This window comes from Falco cherrug, chromosome 1 (assembly GCF_023634085.1).
Source record: "Falco cherrug isolate bFalChe1 chromosome 1, bFalChe1.pri, whole genome shotgun sequence".
Classification (NCBI taxonomy): Eukaryota; Metazoa; Chordata; class Aves; order Falconiformes; family Falconidae; genus Falco; species Falco cherrug.
Window position 1 is genome coordinate 82,854,080 of NC_073697.1, and position 23,645 is coordinate 82,877,724.

The 23,645-nt window shown below is 37.6% G+C and overlaps 1 protein-coding gene across 2 annotated transcripts in view; it reads left to right on the forward strand.

The window, feature by feature from the left end:
- The window catches only part of TLL1 (tolloid like 1), a 139,879-nt gene that overhangs the window by 96,302 nt on the left and 19,932 nt on the right, over positions 1 to 23,645 (forward strand). For both annotated transcript variants that reach the window (XM_005444566.3, XM_055727976.1), the window contains 7 exons: positions 4,521 to 4,623; positions 6,027 to 6,143; positions 7,211 to 7,356; positions 13,205 to 13,400; positions 14,821 to 14,946; positions 17,193 to 17,353; positions 20,247 to 20,427. In XM_005444566.3, coding sequence (XP_005444623.1) covers positions 4,521 to 4,623; positions 6,027 to 6,143; positions 7,211 to 7,356; positions 13,205 to 13,400; positions 14,821 to 14,946; positions 17,193 to 17,353; positions 20,247 to 20,427 — 1,030 coding nt within the window. The remainder of the gene's footprint in view (positions 1 to 4,520; positions 4,624 to 6,026; positions 6,144 to 7,210; positions 7,357 to 13,204; positions 13,401 to 14,820; positions 14,947 to 17,192; positions 17,354 to 20,246; positions 20,428 to 23,645) is intronic.

Sequence of the window (23,645 nt, forward strand, 5' to 3'; positions counted from 1 at the left end):
CTGTGACAGACTGGGGGTTCTGCCTATATACAGCTAATGAATTCTGGTCAGTGTTAAGGAATTGCTGTATCATCAAATACCTTGGCAGGTCAGAGTAAGAAGAGGCAGTGAAGGTTATTTCATACAATTTCAAAGGTGGGGCCCATTGAGGAGGCTTATTAAATTTTAATGGTTTCCATTTAGGTAGCCGCATTTTGAGACAATGACACGATCACACTTAAATAAAACCATCCTTTTCCCAAGTCTATCCTGGCAACTAATGTTTAGAAAATGCAAATTTCCAAATGAAAAAGAGAGAAGTCTGGTGTTTCAGCTGTGTCATGGGAAATGGAAAACTTGTGGCTAGACTAGTGAGAGACCTCCAGGCTCTACGCCACTGAGCCAATGAAGGAGGTATGTGATGTGGCTTCCATAACTTGCTTCCAACAGAGCCAGCTGGGTTAGCTTAAGCAGCTGTGGAAGGTGGCCTGACCTTGACCCAGCTGTCTACATCTCATCTGGGCAGAGAAAAAGGCTTCCCCTTGTAAACCTCTCTGCCTGCACAGCTGCAGTAGAAAAGGACAAGGAGACTGCTGAGGGCAGTAGGATTTTCAGGTAGTATGGCTAAATGCAGAGATGCCTTACCTATGATCTGAGAAACCCAGGAAAAAAAGAAGGTAAGCGTTTAGACGGAATCTGAGCTGCAAAGTGGATGAGCTGAGGAGAAGATCAAAACAATTGTAGTTGGTGAGGCCTCTTTACTTGAAGGACAAGCTGGAGAAGGAACAGCCTGCAAAGGACAGACAGAAGACAGAGTTGCTGTGTGAATGAGAGAATATACAGAACCTTTTTGCCACCCTCAGAGGTAGATTCAAATAGCACTTGGAAACATAATAAAAAAAACGAAGCAGAGGAAAGCGTATGGACAATTGTGCTTTTAGCCAGATCTGCATTTTTCTCATGGAGAATAACATGGTAAGCGGTTTTGGAATTCTGACAATATTTGTGCATTTATTTCTTTAGTACATGTCCCTGAAGGTGTGCCTGAGTATTAAAGGCAAAATGCCCTGTGGGTTAGACATCTGGGAAAGGATGCATATAAGCTAGAAGAAGTTTGAGAGGTGTAGCAGTAGGCAGAAGAAAAGAGGCGAGTTGTAAGGTTCCCTTTCTGGAAAGGAATGGCGTGGGAAGTCTGCATCCGGGAAATAAGACAGGGAAGTCGAAGCGGGAGGTGCTGCTGTTAGACTAAAAGAAGCATGAGAGTATGTGGATGGACACAACTGTAGTAGCTTAGTGAATGCCAGCTGAGAGTCTTTGTGCTTTGATGCATGCCATTTTTAGGTAAAAAGTGCAATAGTATGGAAACTGAGTAGTATGATGTTGAAAGATTTGTCATTTTCTCAGTAACACTGGAAAAAAGACATTCTTCCTATTTTGCAAAATCTAAAAAAAAATAATAAATAATCATTCTCCACCAAGGCCCTGGTGAAAAACTGGCAAGGGAAGAATGAGAGCCATCTGAAGAAAGATGTAGCTCAATAATTGAATTGAAGATAGAGGTTGTTAGGTAGAAACCCAGACTGTAGTGCTTGCTTTGTTGAGTACATTCAGAGTGTGTGCTGTGCTTATCTGAATCATGCCAGTTGTCCCTCTGCTGTTGAAATTTGTTTTACCTAACCTGACTAGCTGCATCTGGAGTGGGAAAGGAGTCTTAAAGTCTAGCTCAGAGAACCTGCAGATATATAGAAGATCTAGAATTCAAATCTTGGATGTCTCAAAGTTGGAAGTTCAAATCCTTGGAGTTCAACAGTGGACTGTCTGGATGGTTTGCTTACTGGCTTTCACCAAAAATACACTCTCCCAAAAGACATAAGCAGCACTCCCTTCTTTCTCCCTGTTCAATTCCCTACCTTCCCTGGCTTTGAAAGCAGTGATTTGATGCATTTTCTATATAAAAATTCTTTATTTTTCTAATTCACTGAGTGATTAAATGTGTGAGCATTTAATTTTTTCATCTTTTTAAACTCCATGCTTATGAAGACACCCCCTATCTACATAATGCAAGATATTAATTGAAACGTTTTCATTAGGATGTAGCTTGGTTTGTTTTTTAAAGTTCCGGGAGATGGAGCCTATATTGAAAAATAGTTGAGGATACTAGAATATCTATTACTTCAAACCTTTCAGTGTAAGAAACATGTCTTCCTTACATACATTCGTTTCTACTGTAATTTCTTTTGCAACAGAGTGGAAGGATTGCACAGCAGTTGCATCTGATTTCAGATTAGTCCATTTTAATCTCTGAGCTCAGGAATGAACTCTACCACACAATTTCATAACTGTTCATTGTTATAGGTCTTTGTGATTCAGAGTGCCAATGGCATCCTGGATATGAGTTAATATTATCTAAATATATTTCCAAAGTATCAAACTAACATTGAAGCAGACATTCTTTGCATGTAGATCTGAGATTATATTATTGCCTCCCTTTGTGGCCCTAAAATGACAGAAGGAAGGGGCCAGAAGAGAGAGGACAGGCTATATTTGTTGCATCTGCTACCCTAAAAATGTACCAGAGCTGTTTGTGGGATGTTCCCATGGAGAACACGGTGCTAGAGGCAGACTGCTGTTTAAGCAATGCTTTTGCAAGTTTTGTGGTTGTGGTAGCAGCTTCTGGATAGAACTGTTGGGCCATACCGAACCATCAGAACAGGTATTCGTTTATTCAGTGCTGTCCTGATGCTCCTTGGCATACTTCGTGTCCCATACCTTCATCCCAATAGGCTGTGGCTGCCAGCATAATGTGCTTCATTGTACAGGACTTCTGGCTGTTGGATTTTGTGTGTTGTCTTGTAGAAGTTTTCTGTTTCCCATGGCATCGTGGCAGTAAAGGTGAAAGCTGAATAGAATCACTTGCGAGCTGGTCTTCCATCCAGTCAGTGGTGTCAGCGCTACGGGATGGGGGAATATACAGCTTTTAAGGTTAAGTCAAAAAGTTTCCCATTCTCCATTGAAAATGAGATGTTTGAGAGAATGTAATTGCTCATATGGACGTACTTAATTATATGCTGTGGAAAGTAAGTGAAGGCCAACGCCTTGCTAGCCTAATGTTAAGACATACAGTGTCTTGCTATGAAAGATGGTCTTCATCATCTACACACCCAAACCATGGAGCTGTATGTTATCTTAAATTTAGCTTACTCCAATAGCTAATAGTTTTAATGTTCTTAAAGTTACAGTCTGAAAAAGTTCTGCCTTTCAGGTTTAATACTGTACTATGTTGTGGTTGAAGAGACACAGGTGCCTGCAGAGGAGCTGGAGGCAGCCCACTCCCCCCACCCCACTGGGGTAACCCCTGTCCCCCAGCCGGCAGTCACCGCTCCCTCGGCTGCCGTGCAGATGTGTTTTTGCACTGTGAGGTGTTTGCTACTGTGCAGCGATTCATGTTCGCTTTATAATAGCAGGTTTTGCTTGTGAGTTTCTAGGATCAAAGCTAAAAATAAAACCACTTCTATGCTCATCTGTGAATAAAGATTTTTAGTTAGGTTGAAATATTTATTAATCTACACTGAGGAACTCTTTTGGAAGAAGAATAATTCTTTTTCCAAATACACCTAAATCCAGTGGAAAGGTATGAACTGGCAATGATTTTACAATACAAAATATAAGTGATTTTTGATCTTGTTTGGACTTACCCCTGAAATTGCAGGACATGATGCTAAGACTATCCCGGTCAGCCAGGGTCCAAACTGTACCTATTGTGTCATCCTGTGATCCAGCATGAATCCTATTCCTGTGTTAAAAGTGTAAGTTTATGGCAGTTTAGGATTAGTATTTCTAAACCAAAGTGGGATAATGTAATGGTCTAGGTTAGTCCTGATATTAAGTATTGAAAATATGCCTATTTACAGATCTGCTCAGTAGAATTGGGAGTCCAAGTTCAAAAGTTCCAGACATCCACAGAACTCAGATTTCTGTATATAAAGCTTTATTACAGTATCATTAAGAGTCATTAAGGGGCTGTGTATCATTTGTTCTAGTGATACTGCTTTCAGCATTACTGTCCACCATTGTCAATATTTAACTTGTCTGAAAGTAAATTATCTTGTTAAAACAGTAGTAGAAGGAAGCACAAACCAAAATAAAATGCAATTTTTTTTTTACAGCTGTCTGTGCTGATTATAGTCAGAATGGAATGGAAGAGCAATTGGCAGGAGAATTATCAAATAACATATTTAAAATTACATTAGCACATTATTTTACCTTATTAGCATTCTCAAATTTTTATTCTTCAGTGAAAGCTGCCTGTAGGCAATTAAATGTGAGTAGTCTGTGAATCTGCTCAAATATGTAAGAGTAAATAAAGAACTTGTAATTTTCCCAAATAACTTTTACTTACTAGAAGAAATCATTGAGAAATTAATTGTCTAAGTAATTGGAACCCTGTTACAGGTGACCAGACTGTGTTCTGTTCTGCAGAATGTTGGAGTAATTTTCTAGTATTAACCACATGTGATTTAATTAGGTGTTCTCCTCTGCAGATTGTTTTAAACTTCACCACCATGGACCTTTACAAGAGCAGTCTCTGTTGGTACGACTATATTGAAGTAAGGGATGGCTACTGGAGAAAATCGCCTCTGCTTGGTATGCAACTGTTGAATGCTGCACTGCCCGTAGTTACCGTACTCGCTGAGTTCAGTCAGTGGCCTGCTGTTGAACCCACAACTAACCTCTCGGTTTTTAGGTGTCTAGAATGTATCTAAACTTGGAGGTGGTAGAAAACTCTTGAGTGGCCTCAAATAAGCCGTTCATTTGACTTCAAGCCTTCCTTTCATTGCAGCTAGTTGTTACAAAGCTGCATGTGTGGAAGGGTGAAAACTAAAAAAATGTGCAACTTTTTGCTTTGCTTATGGATATTGAAATATGAAGCTGCCATAGTTTTTTTCACAGAAATGGGTAAATAGTATACAGACAAGTCTGTAGAGCATGTGATAGGAAATCCAAAGAGCACGTCATGAACACTGTGCTGTGGCTGAGAGCACCCGGTGTAGAGTGGTATTTATGAGCTCTGTTCCTGTACTTTTAAAATCATGAATAGAAGATCACTTCTATTTCTTCTTTGCTTGTTCTTCCCTGGTCTTGCAGAGGAAAGACATGCAAAGCAATAATGAATTCTTAGAGTTGCAACTAACATGCAGGAAGCTGAAGCCCTCCTTTTCTAAATTCAGAGGGTTAGTATGGGACATTTCACACCCCATAATGCCTGGTCCAGAGGCTCAATTTGACATCCTGTGATTTTTCTCTGATTGAAACTGGGGATTTTAGGCTATAGGAAACATGAACATCTCCAGCTTCTTGGGTCAGTTTTGTTGCTGTTTTTAGAATGAAGACTAAAACTATTTGTTAGGGTCCTAACAGCCACACTTTAAAAGCAGAAAAAATAGAAAATGAAGCAGATACAAAAGACTGCTTTTTAACAGTAGTGCCTATTTTCTTGGCCTTGAAAAGAAAAGGACGAAGAAACAGTTAAGACCAGACAGTAATTACTCTTCTGTTCCCTTCTCTGTCACCTAGACAAACAGAAATTTCACCTACCTTGGCTGAATTTAAGAGGATAATATAGTCTAGGGTCATTTGGATGTTAGTTTTTAAATCTCTTTGGCCCTTAGACACAATGAGCAGTATTACTGTGACCTAGATTATGTTCCACTCTTAAGATTAGTACTCTCTTTCCCCTTCCAAAGTGCCTGATTTATATGTGTAGAAACAATCTATAGCAATAATTTTTCTACCTAATTCTCCTAAGGTTTTATACTTAGACTTGCGAGCCTGATTGCTATGAAAAGAAATACTGAAAGCTTTATAATAAAGTCTTTGTGTATTAGGTCCTGATCTGCAGAAACACGTGTGCTTAACCATAAGCATGTGAATAGTTCCACTGAGTGGTTATGCTGCTCCTGCCTATAATGTTAAACACTTGTATAAATGTTTGCAGCATTTGGCTTCAGAGGCAGCAGAAAATGCAGTTACTAGTTGCATGTTTTTAGGCAGGTTTTGCGGTGACAAACTGCCAGAAGTCCTTGCATCCTCCGACAGCAGGATGTGGATTGAGTTCCGCAGCAGCAGCAACTGGGTTGGGAAAGGTTTTGCAGCAGTTTATGAAGGTAAGCCTCTTATAGCATTAAAGATTGATATAGAACTGAAGACTTGATTATGAAGGAAAATATTAATATGGAGAAAAAATATTAAATGGATACTTCTGTATATTTTTTTTTAAAAAAAAGGCAAATAACCTAATATGAAATAGGTATTTTATTAAGAAAAGAGACATTAGGTGTTAACTTATTAGACAGGACATTTTGCAAATCTTCCTATGATCAGATTTCAGATGACCTCTTTTCCAGGGACACCACTAATAATAGTCATAAACATTTTTTGCCAGTTGTTTAACTAAATGTGCATGTTCTTGTACTTAGTGGGTGGAGAGATTTCTTTGAGTACTTTCTGTTTATTCTTCAGAAAAGTCTGATTTAATCCCAGAGCATATGGAAAACTTAATAGAGACACTCCCACACACTGAGTAGATTAGCAAGTCAACATTCACCTGTTTAAAATAGGGCCTGTTTTCTCAAGTATTGAATCTGTGGTAGTAAACTGTACTATTTAGTTGATATTCACAGATCTTTACATGATTACCAGTATGGGCCCTGAAAAGTACATTTATTTTTCCTGAAAATATTTTTTATTTTTATTAGATGTTTCTTCAAATTCATTGTAAGCTTGCGGTGGTAAACTGCAGGTTAAAATACATAGATTATTATAGAATATGAGATTTCTGTCTCATTTGTCTCTTTCTAAAGGTTAGTAAATATTAATGAAGAATTTTGATTAAATGTATTTCAAAGGTGAACATAAAGTAAAATTTAATAATTTTGAAATTTTAAATATATTCTATAAAATGTGTTGGTTCAGATTAACTGTGATTCCAAAGTCTTCCTGCGCATTATAGACATGTTTAGAGATATTAGAAATGCTGAATTATATTCACTAACTGAAATATGTATAGTAGTTTAAATGGATTGTGTTTTCAATAATTTGTACTTGGTAAAATTTTTGAGTCTTCTCCAGAATAATTTACCGTTCATTCTAGAAGGGGGAGCATAAATGTCAGCTTAGGCATGACAAACAGAAAATGTCATTATTGACAATAAGAATTTTATGCTTTCATCAGCTATCTGTGGAGGCGAAATCCACAAAAATGAAGGCCAGATCCAGTCTCCCAATTATCCTGATGACTACAGACCAATGAAGGAATGTGTGTGGAAAATAACAGTGTCAGAAAACTACAATGTGGGATTAACCTTTCAAGCATTTGAGGTAAAGCCTTTTAACTAATCTCAGAAAAGCATCTAATGGATAGGTGACAGTGGCATTTAAGGGCATCCTCATTAAACCTGTGGATAAATTTCAGAATTCTCTATGAAAACTAAGCTCTAGAATCCAGTTCTACTCTCCATGAAACCTTCCTTTCTGCAGAAATTTTCAAGAAAGTTAAACATTTTTCATGTTTTCTATGCTATTTACATTAGAATGTTTAAAGTACTGACAATAGTCACGTTTTAGCAAATACATAATCCAGTTCAGCAAGGCTGCTTTAATATTCTGTTAAATAATTGGGAATTTTTTATATTTGCTAAATCTTATTGTTAAAAATGAATGTCTATCTGGAAAGAAACCACTGTGGTTTTTGGCTTCTGTTGAGAGATGAAATAAATAAAAAAAAAAAGCCTACTTAAATTCAGTTTACAAACCTATATTTAGCAAGGGAAGAAAAGCCATGGTGAGTCATACTTGTGTCTAGTGTACATCTCTGTGTATAATATTGCTACACAGTGGGAAACTATTGTATAACAACAAAAAAATATTTCATACGCCTTTTCTTATGCATACATAATACACTGCCTTGAAGTCTGTAGATAAATTTAGTATCATACTTCAAGGTCACTTATTTGAATGTGCTTCAGCATTCAAATATGTTCAGATATGAGGAACACTTTAGATCTAAACTTTTTGGCTTTATAGTGCACATAAACACAGGTATATTAAATATAGATACAGTCTCCAACTTGTAATTTTAGTCTAACAGACAGACTTCAGGGATATGGCACGCTTTTGCTGTAACTGATGATGAAAAGTCTGAGCATGAGATAACAAGGGTATGGGACTTTATCAGCAATTAGGAATATAAACAGTGGAATTTTAAAATAATTTCACAGATTATATTTAGTTTTCCCTTTTTTTGTATCCTGAATTAATGTTGGGTCCAGTGCAGACAAGATCAGATCTCCCTGACTAAACAGTTTTCCAAATGCCGTTCAGACTCTGCATGGCCTGCCTCAAGGTCTGTCTCTTTCTTTTTAAGCATTGTTGAAAATGAGCAATGTTTTCAGCAGTTTTATGTAATTTAATGACTAGATATGGAGCTTTTCTGGTCTGCCATTGGTGCTCAGTATTTTTTAGTGTGATCCCAAGAGAAATGGCACTATGCCTCTGCATGAGACTTGCTGCAGTATTTGATCTCCATGCAGATGGTCAGCATTGATACACATGTACAGTACATTATCACTTGAACTTACCCCAGTTCAATATCAATCACCTCTGGGAGAATCAAGCTTCCATCTCTTCGTATCTTTCAGGACCTCTTCCTAATCACCAAATTATGGACTATTTACAGGTGTGAAGTTGACATGTTCATGCCTTGCCATATAGGAAATAGGAAAGACCAGCAAATGAGAGCACAATTTAGTCCAGTTTTTCCCCCAGACTATTTAGTATTATGGCACTCTCTAGAGGGGAAACATGTGGACTGACACCTCGTAAGAACAAAGAGGAAATTGAGCAGAGGTGTAGTTGAGTAGGACTCCCAAGTTAATGCCTCTGCTAGATATGTTTTGAAACAAAAAAAAAATTTCCAACAGTAGAGACTTGAAAGGTACATGCTTTTCCAGAGAGAGTCTGAGCTGCAGTTCCAGAGTGGCAAGATGCCCTTGAGCACCAAATGAGGTGCCCCAAAAGGCGCAAGGCTTCTGTTACATCTGTCTTTGCGGCATTTCTTACTGGCTCATCTGCAGAGCGCTCTGCTGAGAGTGGGAGCTGCTTTGGAGACTCCTCTGAAGTGCCTGGCCTAGACATCCACCATCGGGCCTGATTTCCATTTCAGGTCCAAGTGCCTGCACGGAGGTGTTCTGGTTTTTGGTACTAAGTCCCTCTCTGGACTGAATCCTTGGTGCACTGCCCAGTAAAACAAAAAGTTGTTTAAAAATCACAGTTCTTCGTGCCAGCTGAGATCAAGAAAAGTAAATGTCAGGCCAAAGAGTTATTGCAGCATGTTTGTGAGAAAATTACTTCTCTGTCCTTTGAAAGGTACAGTTAAGTAAGAGGAATTCTCATTATCCATATGTAATGCTAGGAAAAATAACTGTTTAAATAACCTTTACACTGAAATGAAGGCACTAGGGAAGCTCAGAATTTCAATTTCAAACTGTTATCAATGAGTCATCTTGTTTTGCCTGCTGTGGGCAATGCATTTTTGCACTGTGTGGGATTACCCTCTTCTTATTTGGCTGCTTGATGGGCCGCTACGCTTTCTGGTATCTGGATGACAACGGAGATGCTGGGACTGGTAACTTCATCTTTTCGCTTCATTATAGTCACCTTTATGATACTATCGTTTGCAAATTAGTGGTTCTTGTGGTTTTATTTAATTTTTTAAAGAACTTCTGTTGGCATGCAGTCTCACCAGCTAAGGCCGTCCAGAGGGCTTGTCAAGCCAAGCCTTGTTAATCTTCCTCATTTGAGTGGCCCTGTTAATCTTTGTGCCAGTAGTGTTCATTTAAATTATTTTTACATAAGCCAGGGAATAAAGTTTATGTGATCTTCTGATGCGCATGTCCCACCTTTTATGACTGAAGTCTATGACCTGAGTCGGATATGTTTACCTGTACTGAAATTTGACACTATCAAGAAATAAGTTAGCCCTGTCAGAAAGTAATTGGAAGAAATTTCTCCTGAAATAGGATCGCTTCTGGATTTGCTCTTCGGATCCTCTTTTGTTTAATTATTTATATATATAGGGGGACTGCTACAAAACAAAGCTACTCTGGAATTTCAAACAAATATATTTTAGTCTGAAATATTTTTTTTTCAAAACTGAAACTATGTACAAGGAATTTTCTTTTCTTTTTAGAATGGATATTGAGAACATTTCTGGCTTTCCATTTCACCAGGAGATTACTTACAGTTTTCTTGCGCTTATGTGCTTATGTGTCTGTTTTAGGAATTTTTCTAGTATTTTCTCAACTTAGTTCTCCAATGCCATTCAAATTGTGGGTTTCCTTCAAGGCCTTCAGGAGCTGATAGTGTCCTCCATTCTCCTATAAGCAATGAATTTTTCTGTAAAACGTGTTTATGCTTTTTTGCATTTTCGAACATTTTGCATATTTCTTCCTATCCGCATGTAATATAAATTTTGTAAAACTTTAATGTTCCAATAAATAAGGTTTACAGGATCAGTCCAGTTACAACTACACTCACTGGAAGTCCTTTAATTAACTTGAGATTTTCTACCATAGTAGTAGAAAGAATAAGAGACTGTTGCAAGTGTAATAGGTCTTTGTATGGCAGTGTTCGCAGAGGAGAGTACCATGACATCTTAAAACCTGAAGTAGAGATAAGCAAAGCACATGGTTCTTTTTCATGGGTTGCCAAGTGCCTTAACACCACTTATGATTTCTCAAAACCACAATACTTATCTGTTAGTTTATATATAGGTGTAATGATTTAATCTCTTAATATAATAATATTGATAATAATAATGGCATCACTTGCGGTAGTAGTACGCTAAAAATAAATGAAGTAGAATGTCCACCTGTTGAATTATTTTATTGAAAATCAGTAGCACTTTATAAGTTGGTTGATATTTATAGTCTTAGAAAGTTTAGCAACTTACTGCTGTACAAAATGTGTTTTTAGCTGTCGATTTCTGCCCAAAATAGAGTGATTCTCAGAAAAGAAACTAAAAATCCAACTCAATGGGAATTTGGTACAGGTAACTCAGAGTTGCACTTGGCCTGTGTAAAAATCTTAATTTGCATATTGCCCCATAGAACATGGAAACATGGAAAAAACAGACGTTAATTTAGTCTTGAGTAGTAAAATGACCACAGACGCGTGGGGAAAATACACAAGTGGAAAATACACAATTCCTGCATTGATATTAGTGGGCTTTGGACCAGGTCAGTTCTTTCTACATCAGAGTGCAGTATGATTTTTACTGAGAAAACAAGGCAGAATTTGTTTCACATTGGAATAAGATATCCGATGTTTAAGCTTTAGATTAATGAAAATTTGGAATTGGTATCACAGTGTCAAAAGCATCAGTGCTCAGGTAGACACACACCTGACTGCATGGGTTTTTTGCCACTGAAGTCAGCAATAGGTGGTTGCATCCCAGGCCTTCATGACTTTTCTCATTCATTTCCCAAACTCTGACCCAAAGCAATTCCTGAGCAAACACCTAAGAAATTACTGTAAATGGCTATAAGGATTGTGCCAGAGAAGTGAGTGGGAGAAAGTACATATGTAAATGCTTGAAAAGTTGGAAAGAAGACAGACAAATTTTGTGAGTGCCATATTTTGATGCTATTAAGATGAAATACAATCAATCAGGCCCATCCCCAAATTTTCCATCTTACATAAAAGAAGCAGAAATCCTAATGTGCTAAATGAAAGCTCCTTAGTGTGTTGTGGTTACTGAGCTTAGTGTTGGTTGTAATGCACAGTTAGAGCAGAATACCAGCAGCCACTCATGCTAACAGGAAAACTATCCAGAGATGTGGATTTTTCTGGGTTTGGTTTGGCTTTCACTTCTTTGTCATTTTAACAGAATTTGGATGTGCTGAATTAAATCTGAGGCTTCTCCAACCCCTTCTCCCTGACTGTGGTCCTGCCCCTCCACCCCAATCCCTACAGCTACCTCACAATTCAGCCAGTTCGTTGAACAATAGTTTTCTTAGAGGAATTATTTTTGAATGTTTGAACTTAGTTAATTCTTTTATAACTAACATGCTATATTACTTGAGTAACGTGCAGTAATCCTGCAGTAAAATGACCCAGATCAAGAGGGTTTTTAATTCTGTTGGGAAAGATACTCTCTCAATAAAGACAGGCATCATAAATTATCTAGCCTCCAGATGGTATCATATTTGGGCTGCTCCTGCTTTCTCCTTGGTGCAATTCCCACTCTGACTGACTCTGTAAATACTATTATGCAAAGAGCACAAGGCTTGCTACAAAAGTAGAAATGCACACGTGTCCATTCACACATTAGTCTATGTTTGGATGTCATCTGGCAGGATGTTTAATGAGAGAGACATTTTCAGTTCTGGTTTCAATAGGTATCTCCATCAGTATGGCAAAGGTTCACTCATTGACCCATAAAGTCAAAATACACCTGAAATCGGGAATCATGCAGCAGGGACCAGGCATATTAGCTGCAGAAAAATGATTTTAATTTTTTTGTCATCTGTTCTATTAGCTACTTAAGAGCTGATAATTTTAGAAGTGTGTTTGGATCAAATTCTACAGACTCCCCAAACTGTTAATACACTGTAATTATTTAGTTACCCTGCAACATCAATGGGTAGTGACAAATGCAAAATTTTGCACAGTGTTGAGGATAAAGGAAGAAAATAAAATATTGATCATCACCTGAAATAGCACAGGTTGATAATGTATAAAAATCATACTCATATTAATCAAATTTGAGCTTTTCAATATTTCAAACTCTATTAATATTTCAGGCCTATTTAGTTATTGAACAATTAATCTTGTATACTTGAGTGTATGTGAGAATAGAGTACTTTACTTGAGCTCAGAGTAGGAATTTGATAGAACATTAGTAGGCTTAAAGGTGAGCATGTCTTAGTTTAGTTACTCTTTTTCCAGTTAGACTGTCGAGTTCCGTGTAACATCTCAACATTTTTCTCTTGTAGAAAACAGGTATAGTTGAAAACAGTCCAGTCAAGTTTGTTCATCTTCCTGATGTCTGCACCCTGAGCAGAAAACCCTAACCTTAACTATGAAAAATTTCTATTCTGTGTGTTGTCTAATTGATATTTGATATTTATGGTCAAGTTCAAATAGGTTGCTTTAAAATTTCTTACAGATTGAAAGGCATGATAATTGTGCATATGACTACTTGGAAATTCGGGATGGAACGAATGAGAACAGTCCTTTAATTGGTCACTTTTGTGGCTATGACAAGCCGGAAGACATTAGATCTACCTCTAATACCTTGTGGATGAAGTTTGTTTCTGATGGAACTGTTAACAAAGCAGGGTTTGCAGCTAACTTTTTTAAAGGTAAATGTTAAAGCATATTTTGGGAGCTGTGAAGTCCTTATCACTCGGTTTTGTAGTAGAAAAATTATTTCAGGGTATTAAAAATATCTCTCAACCTAGTTTTACTAATATCAGTTCTGTACTGTCTCCAGCACGTTTTTTTCCCAGGCATACAATTTTATCAAGAACAGTAGAGGTATTTGAATGTCCCTGTGAAATATGGCCAAAGAATGAGAGAACACATTTAGTGCAACTTCTTGCTCTCTTCAGGTACAAATAATCAGCTTAGTTTTGAAACGCCTTTGACACATATCTAATCTTGTAAAAAAATGGCTTTTTTGGCATGGCTTTATCAAGTATACAGTTAAATAGTATAATCACAAATGAGCCTTTTCTGTTAAGTTTTTTCTTTTGGCTAAATGTTGTGGGTTTTCTAATTCATTTGCTGCATTAGGCTGGTTTATGAATTTATTACTTTCTGTAGGCAAGAAATTAAAAACAAAACAGCTGAGAAATCGCAGTGGCCAATGGCCTCACAGTCTTCCTGCAGTTTGGGGGGCTGTGTGTGTCACGCAAGTGCAGCTGTACCTGCAGCGTCTGGTGTGTGGCAGCGTGCCCCTTACCCGGTGCTGCCCGTGGCAGCGCGAAGGCCAGGAGCAGTGATGTGGCCATGGTGACACCTGAAATACAGCTCGCACCACCAGGAGAACCTTTTTGCTCTTTTGAAAAGCCGCAAGCTGAAGCTTTTCTCACCCTTAACTCTTGTTTTCACTGTAGACAATTACGAGCTTGAAGGCTGTACACATGAGAGTGGGAGTTCCATTTTATTCCTAAGAAATTGCTTGTCCTAGTGTAAGGAAACAATATTCAACATCTGAGGAATATATTAATGATGAATCTCGTGGGTATACTTCAGATCTAGTAGAGATAATACATTATTCCTTTCCCTCCCCCATCCCCATGCATCTTGTTCCCTTTAATATCAGTAGAATGAAAACCTGGGATTTGAGGATTCTGTTAATCTGTTTTTGAGTATGAATTCGGGATAATGCACAAATTGATTCTGTGGGAGATAAAGTGCCCTTCAAGTGACCCTGCTGTGGATTTTCAATCTTTCTTTCAACACTTTATACAACCTTTAGATTACAGCTGCCTGAATTATTGTATGCTGCCCACAAAGTGGTTATAAATTAGGTCTGCAGCTGTCGGTAGGTATTGTTGTAAAAAAAAACCACCTAAACCCCACAAAGGACAAATTTCTATTTTCTCCATTGCAGGTCTCCTTAGCATTTGAAAATCCTCTAGTCAGCAACCACAGTGTGTTATGTCGTGTGGCTTATAATGGCAAGCATACAGCTTTCTTGGTTAATATTGATCCAGCAATTGCAGCTGAGGAAGGTACTTACCTAACACTTCTTTGCATTATTCCCTGTCTTGGCAGAGGAAGATGAATGTGCCAAACCTGACAATGGTGGCTGTGAGCAGCGCTGCGTAAATACTTTGGGCAGCTACCAGTGCGCCTGCGACCCTGGCTATGAGCTTGGTCCTGACAAGAAGAGCTGCGAAGGTAGGGTGTGTGGCTGTGCGGGGGCTCTCGGAGCTCGCGGAGTGCCATTGCCCGTGTGAAACACTACGCCTTTCATACGCTGGGCCCTAGCAGTGTGAGGCTGTGGAACCCAACTTGGAAAACCAGTGCTCCCTTTTAAGTGGTGGTGCCAGGGTAATGTCTGCCCACAGCTGTCGTGTTCATCCGATGTCTGTCACTTAATTTAGCTTTGCAGGTTCTGCTGTTAGTTGATTAGGAATGATGCGAAGCAGGATTTTGTACCTTCCCAAACCACTTGTTACATTATTCATACTCAAAGCAAAGTCTCCCACCGTGCATGAGGAGACATGCCTCAGCAGAGCAATGTGCCACTGTCTCAGAATTGGAGTATCTAATGGTCCCCCTGACCATCTCTGGCTGGGGTGTGACTGGGAAGCTGGCAGACTGGAAGAGCAGGCTCCTGTATTCCAGCTGACAGCTCAGAGAAATCCTTTCCCCTCGCAGTAGGATTGTGCGCTTTTCTTGCTGGAAACAAGTTGTACTTTTCAGGGTGAGCAAAGTGTGTTCAAATAATCATTGGAGAACTAAAAACCTGATAAGTGGAAGTCTGTGTAAACATAGGATTGGACTGAGATAAGCTTTTGCATTCTATACGTATTTCATATCAAAGGAAAGAAGCGAAAGCTCTTGATCATTATGCACCGATTATTGTTCAGTTTTTATTCATAAGCAATAAATTGAGGGATAGCACAGATTATTCTTATCTCAGTTCAGCTGTCTGAGTAGCAAAGTAGCAAATGGAGTTTGAAAATTGGAGTGCTCATGGCTATGGTTTTCTTCTGATGCGATTCACTGGTCTCTTTTTTCCAATTTCCAGGCTTTAATTCATGATTTGTCACAATCTGGGGCAGTTTTGCTTAGGTTTTTGTACTTTTTGTTCTGTTTTGTGTGCTTTTGGTTCTGTGGGCTTGGGTTGGTTTGTTTGTTTGGGGTGTGTGTGTGCATGAGGGGGTGATAGTCCTCAACTACAGTGATATTAGAACATGGATTTCAGCAAGCTAGGTGTTTTTTTCAGTTGTTCTACCCTCCACCACCACTTAAATGGTGACTACATTGGAAAAAGAATTTATTTTGATATCTGCATATTAGGCAGTATACAGAAAGTAGGGTTAATCTAAGGAGAACCATGAAGACAGAGGTTTGATCTCTGGGCCTTTGATCATGAGCCCAAATTTATGTAAGGAATTTGGTTTAGTCTGCCTGCTGACCTGAGGCAGGAGGAGGAAGACTGGTGTGTGTTCTGTGTTGGCCAGATGGGCCCTGACACAAACTGGAGAGTTCTCCCAGCTGTGTTGGATGATGTAGATGTAGTGTGTGAGACCATCAGCTTGACAGGAACACCCAGTTTTTCAAACATTCAGCAGTAGCATGGAGCAGTTGGAAGAAGGTGGTGCTTCCCCCCACCAGCTCTTTAGAAAGATTTGTGGATGATTCCCAGCACTGTGACAGTGCTGTAATGGTATCAGTGCAGCAGAGTGTGATCGAGAATCCCTTCAAACCCCATTACTTTCCTTTAAAAAAAATAAATAAATTTCCACAGGTGGAAAAGATTAAAAAAGGTCCTTTGCTATCTGAACTGCATTCACAAACATAGAACAGTATTGTTCTGTTGTATGGAGGTGACTATTTGGCATATATTTGAAAAAGATAGGTATTTTCTGTTACTTGAACGTCCATATTTCAGCAAAAGTAATTGTGACTGAAGACTGCATGACTGCTATCCCAAAGTGACACTATCTAGTAGGTTATGGGATGCATATACAGCTATATAATATGAGACAGGTAGGGCTGATTCTGGGTCAATAATCAAGGAGAGAAGCTGGGGAAATGCGAAGTGCATCTTAAGCAGACTGTCTGTCAGAAGAGGGGTGGTCAAGGTCCTGGGGAGGGTGGTGAGGTCAGAGGACTTGCATGGGAAAGGCTGTGAGAGAATAACCAGAGTCTCTGGAGGGAAGGGAAAAGAATTAATATGATAACGCCTTGTGTAGTCCTGAAACTTATCTCTGTCCACAAACCTGCGAGCTGTTCAAGATAGGGCCTGTCTCTTTCTCTTTGTTTGCACCAAGCATGATAAACCAAGATTCTGATTAGTCTGCCTGGGCATTGCAGAGTATAAGTAATGAGAGGACTGAATCTTCTCAGCATACTTCTGTTTATAGTAAAGCAGTTTCAGTCAAGAAACGATGCTCTCCCTTTTAATTTTACAGCTGCTTGTGGAGGACTCCTGACAAAGCTAAATGGGACTATAACCACACCAGGGTGGCCTAAAGAGTATCCGCCGAACAAAAACTGTGTGTGGCAGGTGGTTGCCCCAACGCAATACAGAATTTCAATGAAGTTTGAATTTTTTGAGTTAGAAGGGAATGAAGTAAGTAACTGTGAACAAAGATCTGCATGATGTTACACACTGAACAGTTTTAACGATGTTCATAAATAGGTATTATCTTATGAAACCCTTGCTGACCTTCCATACGCTGACAATAACCACAGATATTCCAGTTTTCGTTTTGGGACTGTTTCTGGATTCTTTCAAAACAAACATGGAGAGAAGAGCTCTCTTTTACATATCATCTAAATGTGTATGTATTACAAGAAATTTAAAAGAAATGTTCTGTGCTGAGTCTCAGCTGACTTTTTTTTATCAACAAAGTGAAACAGAGCAAATGGCTGAGGTATATTGGAAAGAATTCAAGAGGAGAAAATATGGAGAAACCAAATCATCTTTGCAGACTGTGACTACAAAGAATACACAGAAGCTGTGGTTAGTTACAGAGCGAGGGAGCATTTAAATCACTTACAGGTCTCTCGGGGGAGAAGTATTTTAAAAGCAGCAGTAGCAGGACTAGGGCAGGGCAGAGCAGTAGCAGTCTGAGCTGGGCAGCCAGAGGCCTGGGGAACCGTCCCAGGGGCAGGAGAGGGGCAGGGCAGAGCCCGCCATGTGGTAGGGGCTGCTTCCTGGAGCTTTAAACAAAGTGGTGGGGGTTGCAGGGTTTTTTGCATGTGGATCAGTAAAACACAGGTTTCCACACCGACTTTTCAGCCTCTGTTTTGCTTCCTAGGCGCTGCTCTGCCATACCGTTGAGTTCCCCTGCCACACGCCACCTGCCATCAAGGCTATCGGGATGTTATTCACATGGCCTTAAGAACACGAATCCCAGGATATTATTTCTGACTAAACAAATTTGTAGCAACAGATTTGATGTGAGGATGGGCCGTATGTTGGGCCTGAGATCTGAAGTGGCAAAAGCTGGAGTTTAATTTATAACGAACAAACAACCCAGCTGTGGTTTCCCCAAAATATCTCAAAATTATTTGCAGAGGGAGCAATGTGAGACTTTTATTACTTTTTAAAAATAATTTGGGGTGGGTTCAAATTCCATGGAATTCAAACTTTTAATTATTTATATCTTACACTGGTGTCCTATTACCATTATTACAAGAACTGCAAAAGTTGTAATAAAAAACTTACAGATGCCAAAGGGTTAAAATTTAATTACCATTTCAACAGTCGTAGAACATTTTTCCTGCACTTTCTTGGTACTTAAGCCATATTTTCAAGGAAGACACTTGCGGTGTAATGCGGTTAAATCAGTTTTCTAATGTCACACAAGACACATAAATAAGCAGATATGAAAAATATATAGATAATGTTTTTCATAATTTAGAACTTTGGTCCTCTCATGTGCTGCAAAATCTCAGCTTTATACTGTTAAATATTAGTAGTAAGAATGATACATGTGAAAATCAGAAGAAACACCAAATATCTGGAACATTCTAATATATTTTCTGAGTGCAGACATAAAATGCTGTAATTTTTTTTGTTATAGGAACTCCATTTAGGACCAAGTTTAATATGGCTTTTCCAATATTATAATTTTAATATTTTATGTTTACATTTCACAATTTTAGTTTACTTTTTAAAAAATTACAAGTTAAATGTAATTGTATAGTATGAAGGAAGTTAGACCTATCTGAAATTACATTTCATTTCTAATCAAAAAATATACAACCATCAAAATTCACCACTGATGTTGCTGGGATTTATTAACATTGTGAGCTATATTTGAAAATTGCATACATTAATATGAATTTATCTTACAGTTACTCTAAATCAGCATGTGGCAGTAACTCGGGTTTTATGAATCTTATGTGCTTTATATTGTATAAAAGTAGTTTCACCCAAATTAGTCACTTTCCAGCTCTGCAACATATGAAAATTGTTGCAGTAACAATGAAAATTTAATCTAGGTCTAGAAGTATTCTATTATAAACAATATGAAATGTTGATAATAATTTAATAATTTGTAGGAAGAGAGAGCAGCAAAAGCCAACACACATCCTTTTCTGCAGTTCTCCTCCAGCTCCCCTGACATTTCTTGTTTGACTACAAATTGTGATTCATCAAATATAACTTGGATTTAATGGATGATCTAAGCTCTGTATGAATCCTCCTGGCCACTGTTTTCTCTTAAGCTATTAATTGCAGACAACTGGGACATTTTTGATTAAATGATTGATAGTTGAGCCTAAGAAGCTTAGAAGTTTTGAGGTGGAAGGCTTTAGGTTGGCCAAGGGATTATGCATTGAAAGTATTATCACGAGTAGTAGGTCTTGCATAAGGCTTTTTTATTACATTATTTCACTTGGTTTTTAACCTTTTAATGAAAATTACATGCATCAGCCTTCCAAATTATAGCTATGCTGCTATTAAAGATGTATGGTTTTAATAGTGCAGATTTATATATTTGTAAATAAATGAATGTCTTAAATACGTTATGATAAAAACTTACCTTTTAAGTTTCTAAGTGAAAATTACTATTTTTTAAAAAAGTCTATAAGATGCAAGCATTAGGTTTGTAGGTTCTGGGTATGTGGTTTGTAGCACAAAGATAGGTATAATTTTTAGGGTAAATATTCTTAGATTTTACGGTAATGTCACTGGAATTTTTACTTTTTAGATTAAATGGAAAGGCTACTAAGCATCTTGAAATTTAGGTACTAAACACGGATTAGTATCTATCAAAATATAGTTTTGAATGTAATGCATAGTATAGCTCTGCCTTAATCACCTTGAAATGTTCTTACACAAAATCAGTGAATGTTTGTAAGCATTTACAAATGTTTTCAGAGTCAGGGAATAGAAAAAAAAGTTATTATTAACCTATTTCCGAGCAGCATATACCAGTCAGAGTTCTTGCATTTGTAAACAACTTCATGCTTTTCTTTTGGTTAGCCCAAAATTTTTTTCTTTCTTTTCTCAGGTTTGCAAATATGATTATGTGGAGATTCGTAGTGGCCTTTCTTCTGATTCTAAACTACATGGTAAATTCTGCGGTACAGAAGTGCCTGAAGTTATCACCTCTCAGTACAACAACATGCGAATTGAGTTCAGATCTGACAACACTGTGTCAAAGAAAGGCTTCAAGGCACACTTCTTCTCAGGTATAGAAAATTACTTTGTATATCTGTGAGTGCCCCTGAGCATACACTGACCAGGTGCAGTGAATAGTATTTTGGTATGAAAATGAGTGGCCTTTTCCCTTATCATTTTCCTGGTAGCTTTGAATCTTTGAATTTGTTTTATTTACACAAGCATAAACTGCTGTCCTGTGTTAAAATACTGTTCTGAATGGTAATGTCTGTAGAAAATACATGGAACGCATATATAAATATATATATTTAGATAACAGCGGAGGCAAATAAACTTTGTGAGAAAGGGAGGAAAAAAGCAAATTTACTAAGTCTTCCTATATTTTGACTAGATTAATTTTTTTATCTCAAGTTTTGTTGCTATTTTTTCAAATCCCACTTGTAATGTGATATGAATTACATGCAGTGTACACTCGTATTTTTTTCACTCTGGTCTCTTAATAGATTGCATTAGTTATGAAATTATCACTTTGTGCTACAACATTTGTTTAACATTATGGGTACTTTCTTGCCAAACTGTGCTGCTTAATGTTTTGCAGAACAGTGTTTAAGACCTTGCTTTTGCAAAAATGTGTGTCCTTTTAGTTAGAAGTGCAATTTCACTGAGGCAGATCGGAGCGACGGAAGTTTACATCATCTGAGGACATGTATCACTGAATAAAGTTAGACATGAGTGAAGCTGAAAATGTGAGGAAATACTGGCACAACAGTGGTCTTTGCAATTACCCAATGAGACTAGACCATAATAATCTGACTGTGGCAGGATACCACCTGGTGTTAGTAGTGGCATTTTGCTTAGTGTTTTTCTTGTGTGTTTGCAGATGCACATGTACATAGGTATGTTACCTTGTGTAAAACAACACAACAAAACAGATGCATCTGCCCGTGTCCCCAGGCTGGAAGTCAGCCAAAAGCATCTGGGATTTGAATTCTGCCCCAGGCTACTTGATAGCGGTTAAAAATCTGAATCTGGAGAATTCTGATAATGCTAGCAAGAGGTATTACCAGGCCCTGTTATTAGTGTTTGTTTGCTATAATATTTTATCAAAACTGAAATGAAATATTTCATTGTTTACCTTTAATAACTGGTAACAACTATGAACAAGTAATAAGAAACAGTAGATTGTATAAGTGATGTGGTTTGGAAAGAGAGTAAAATAACTGTTAAGACAGTTTAGACTTTCAATTTTTCTCATTATGACTACTTTGATGTTTTTCTTAAGCAATTGTGAAAGATGAAAAAAAGTCTAATCTCATAGAAATCTCATAGAAACAAATTAACATGTTTACCTTCTCTAAAGCGTATTATTTTTTCTAGGCATCACATTTCTCTGATCATCTTTACATATAGTAACACTTTCTACTTTTAAATTTATATTTTACATTAGCAAGAAGCTTTCAAGGTTTACTCATTATTTGTAGTAAATATGTATATGCACACAAGAGAGCTTCCTCCTAGAAACACACCAGTAGTCATTTCGTGTAGGCCTGGTAGTGCCAGCAGGAATTGTCACGTATTTTGACTTTTTACAAGAATAAGCATTGACATGTTCCAGTTCTCAAAATGCCTTGCAAATGAAGTTCGTTATGTATTTTCAGGATCTATGCGGCTGTGCCAGGTAGGATTGGCAATGATAGCTTTGTAGTTTGTGTAAGCTTTGTAGTTCAGAAGTTGTGTTTTGTGGACATGCTGAACGTCTACACATTTATAGTCAGTTAAATTTGGGTTTTCTTCAAAGTGATAGCTGATTTTCAAAGGTGTATTTATCTATCTATCTATCTATTTATTTATTTATTTATTGGATTGTTTAAATGATCTATTAATATTATGAGTGGGATCCAGGAAGAAATCAGGCCAATGCAGTATGTTGGGGAAAGACCGGACTATAATTCATGGAGTTCAAAGCATTAGGTTGGAATCCTTCAGAACCATTTTTTTCCTTGCCTTTTTCAGTTCTGAATTAAATGTTCTTCCCTTTTCTCCTGAGTTGAAAACATTTTTTTCCTGGTAATTTAAAAAATATGTTTTAAATGATGCCATTGATCACTAGCATAAATTCATTAGCCCAGGATAAGTCTGAACTATGTATGTTTTTTTAATGAATAGAAATGTGTGGTGTGTCCTGGATATACTATATACCTAATCCCCTTCAAAGAAAGGTAGTTTGATATAAAATAGTCTTTGAATTGGTAAATATATACATTTGCTGAATGTTTCATAATGCATTTCTGCCATAATCTCTTATTTCATGTAAATTCAGATACTTCATATTTTATTTTTATTCTTTCTCAATTCTCTTCTAGTTGTTAAAATTTCTAGCAGATTCTGTTCTATTCTGTCTGGCTTTCCCCTTTTGATTTTTAATTCCCCTATTTCCTGATTAAAACGGAAAATTTGTAATGCTTGAGACAAATCAAACTTCTGAATTTAAATGATGTAAAAAGCGGTGGTCATCTCTGAATAATTCATCAGACAGAACTCTCATGGCTGTCAGGAACACTCTTACCCCTGAATTCCTTAATATGGACATAATATGCTATTGGTCTGTCGATGAGACTTCAAGTATTTTGACTTTTGGGAGTTGATAGTTGATCAGTGTTCAGCTGACGAAGCGGGTTTTTTTGCCTATTTATACACTTGTGTCCAGAATACAATACTTCTAGAATTATAGCTGTGGAGAAATACTTAATGCTAGTGTCTAAGATACTTGTTGGAAGGCATTGAACAGTTTTATTAATTAAATCACAATGGAAATATGTGTAAGCATTTGGTTGTAAAGACATCATGAAAAAGTCAGTAATGAGTAAAACACTGCATCTTGCAGTCTGTTCACCAGTAAAGGGTATAGGAAATGCTCAGCAACAGAGACAGGTGGATAAATCAGATTAGTCTGAAGATTAGGAACTGTGATGTGTGCCTAAAGCACAGCCAAAGAACTTTTTTATTTTTTTCCCCTCTTCAACTTTTTTGGTGGTGAATTCTGCAGCCATGGCTACAGTTGAGAAAGCATGGCCCAGCTCCAGCTGAGATGACAGCCGTTTTTGGGTGCTTGGAACCCACTGTGATAAACTGTGAAAGCAAACAGTGACATAGGGCAACAGATGACCTGCATTAGGAAGGTATTTATGTTGATATAAGACAAGATGTAATTACATTTTTGGCTGTAAAATGGTGTTAATAGCCAGACAGGTGCTACTGGAAAGTGAGAAAAACTTTTTTTCAACATGCT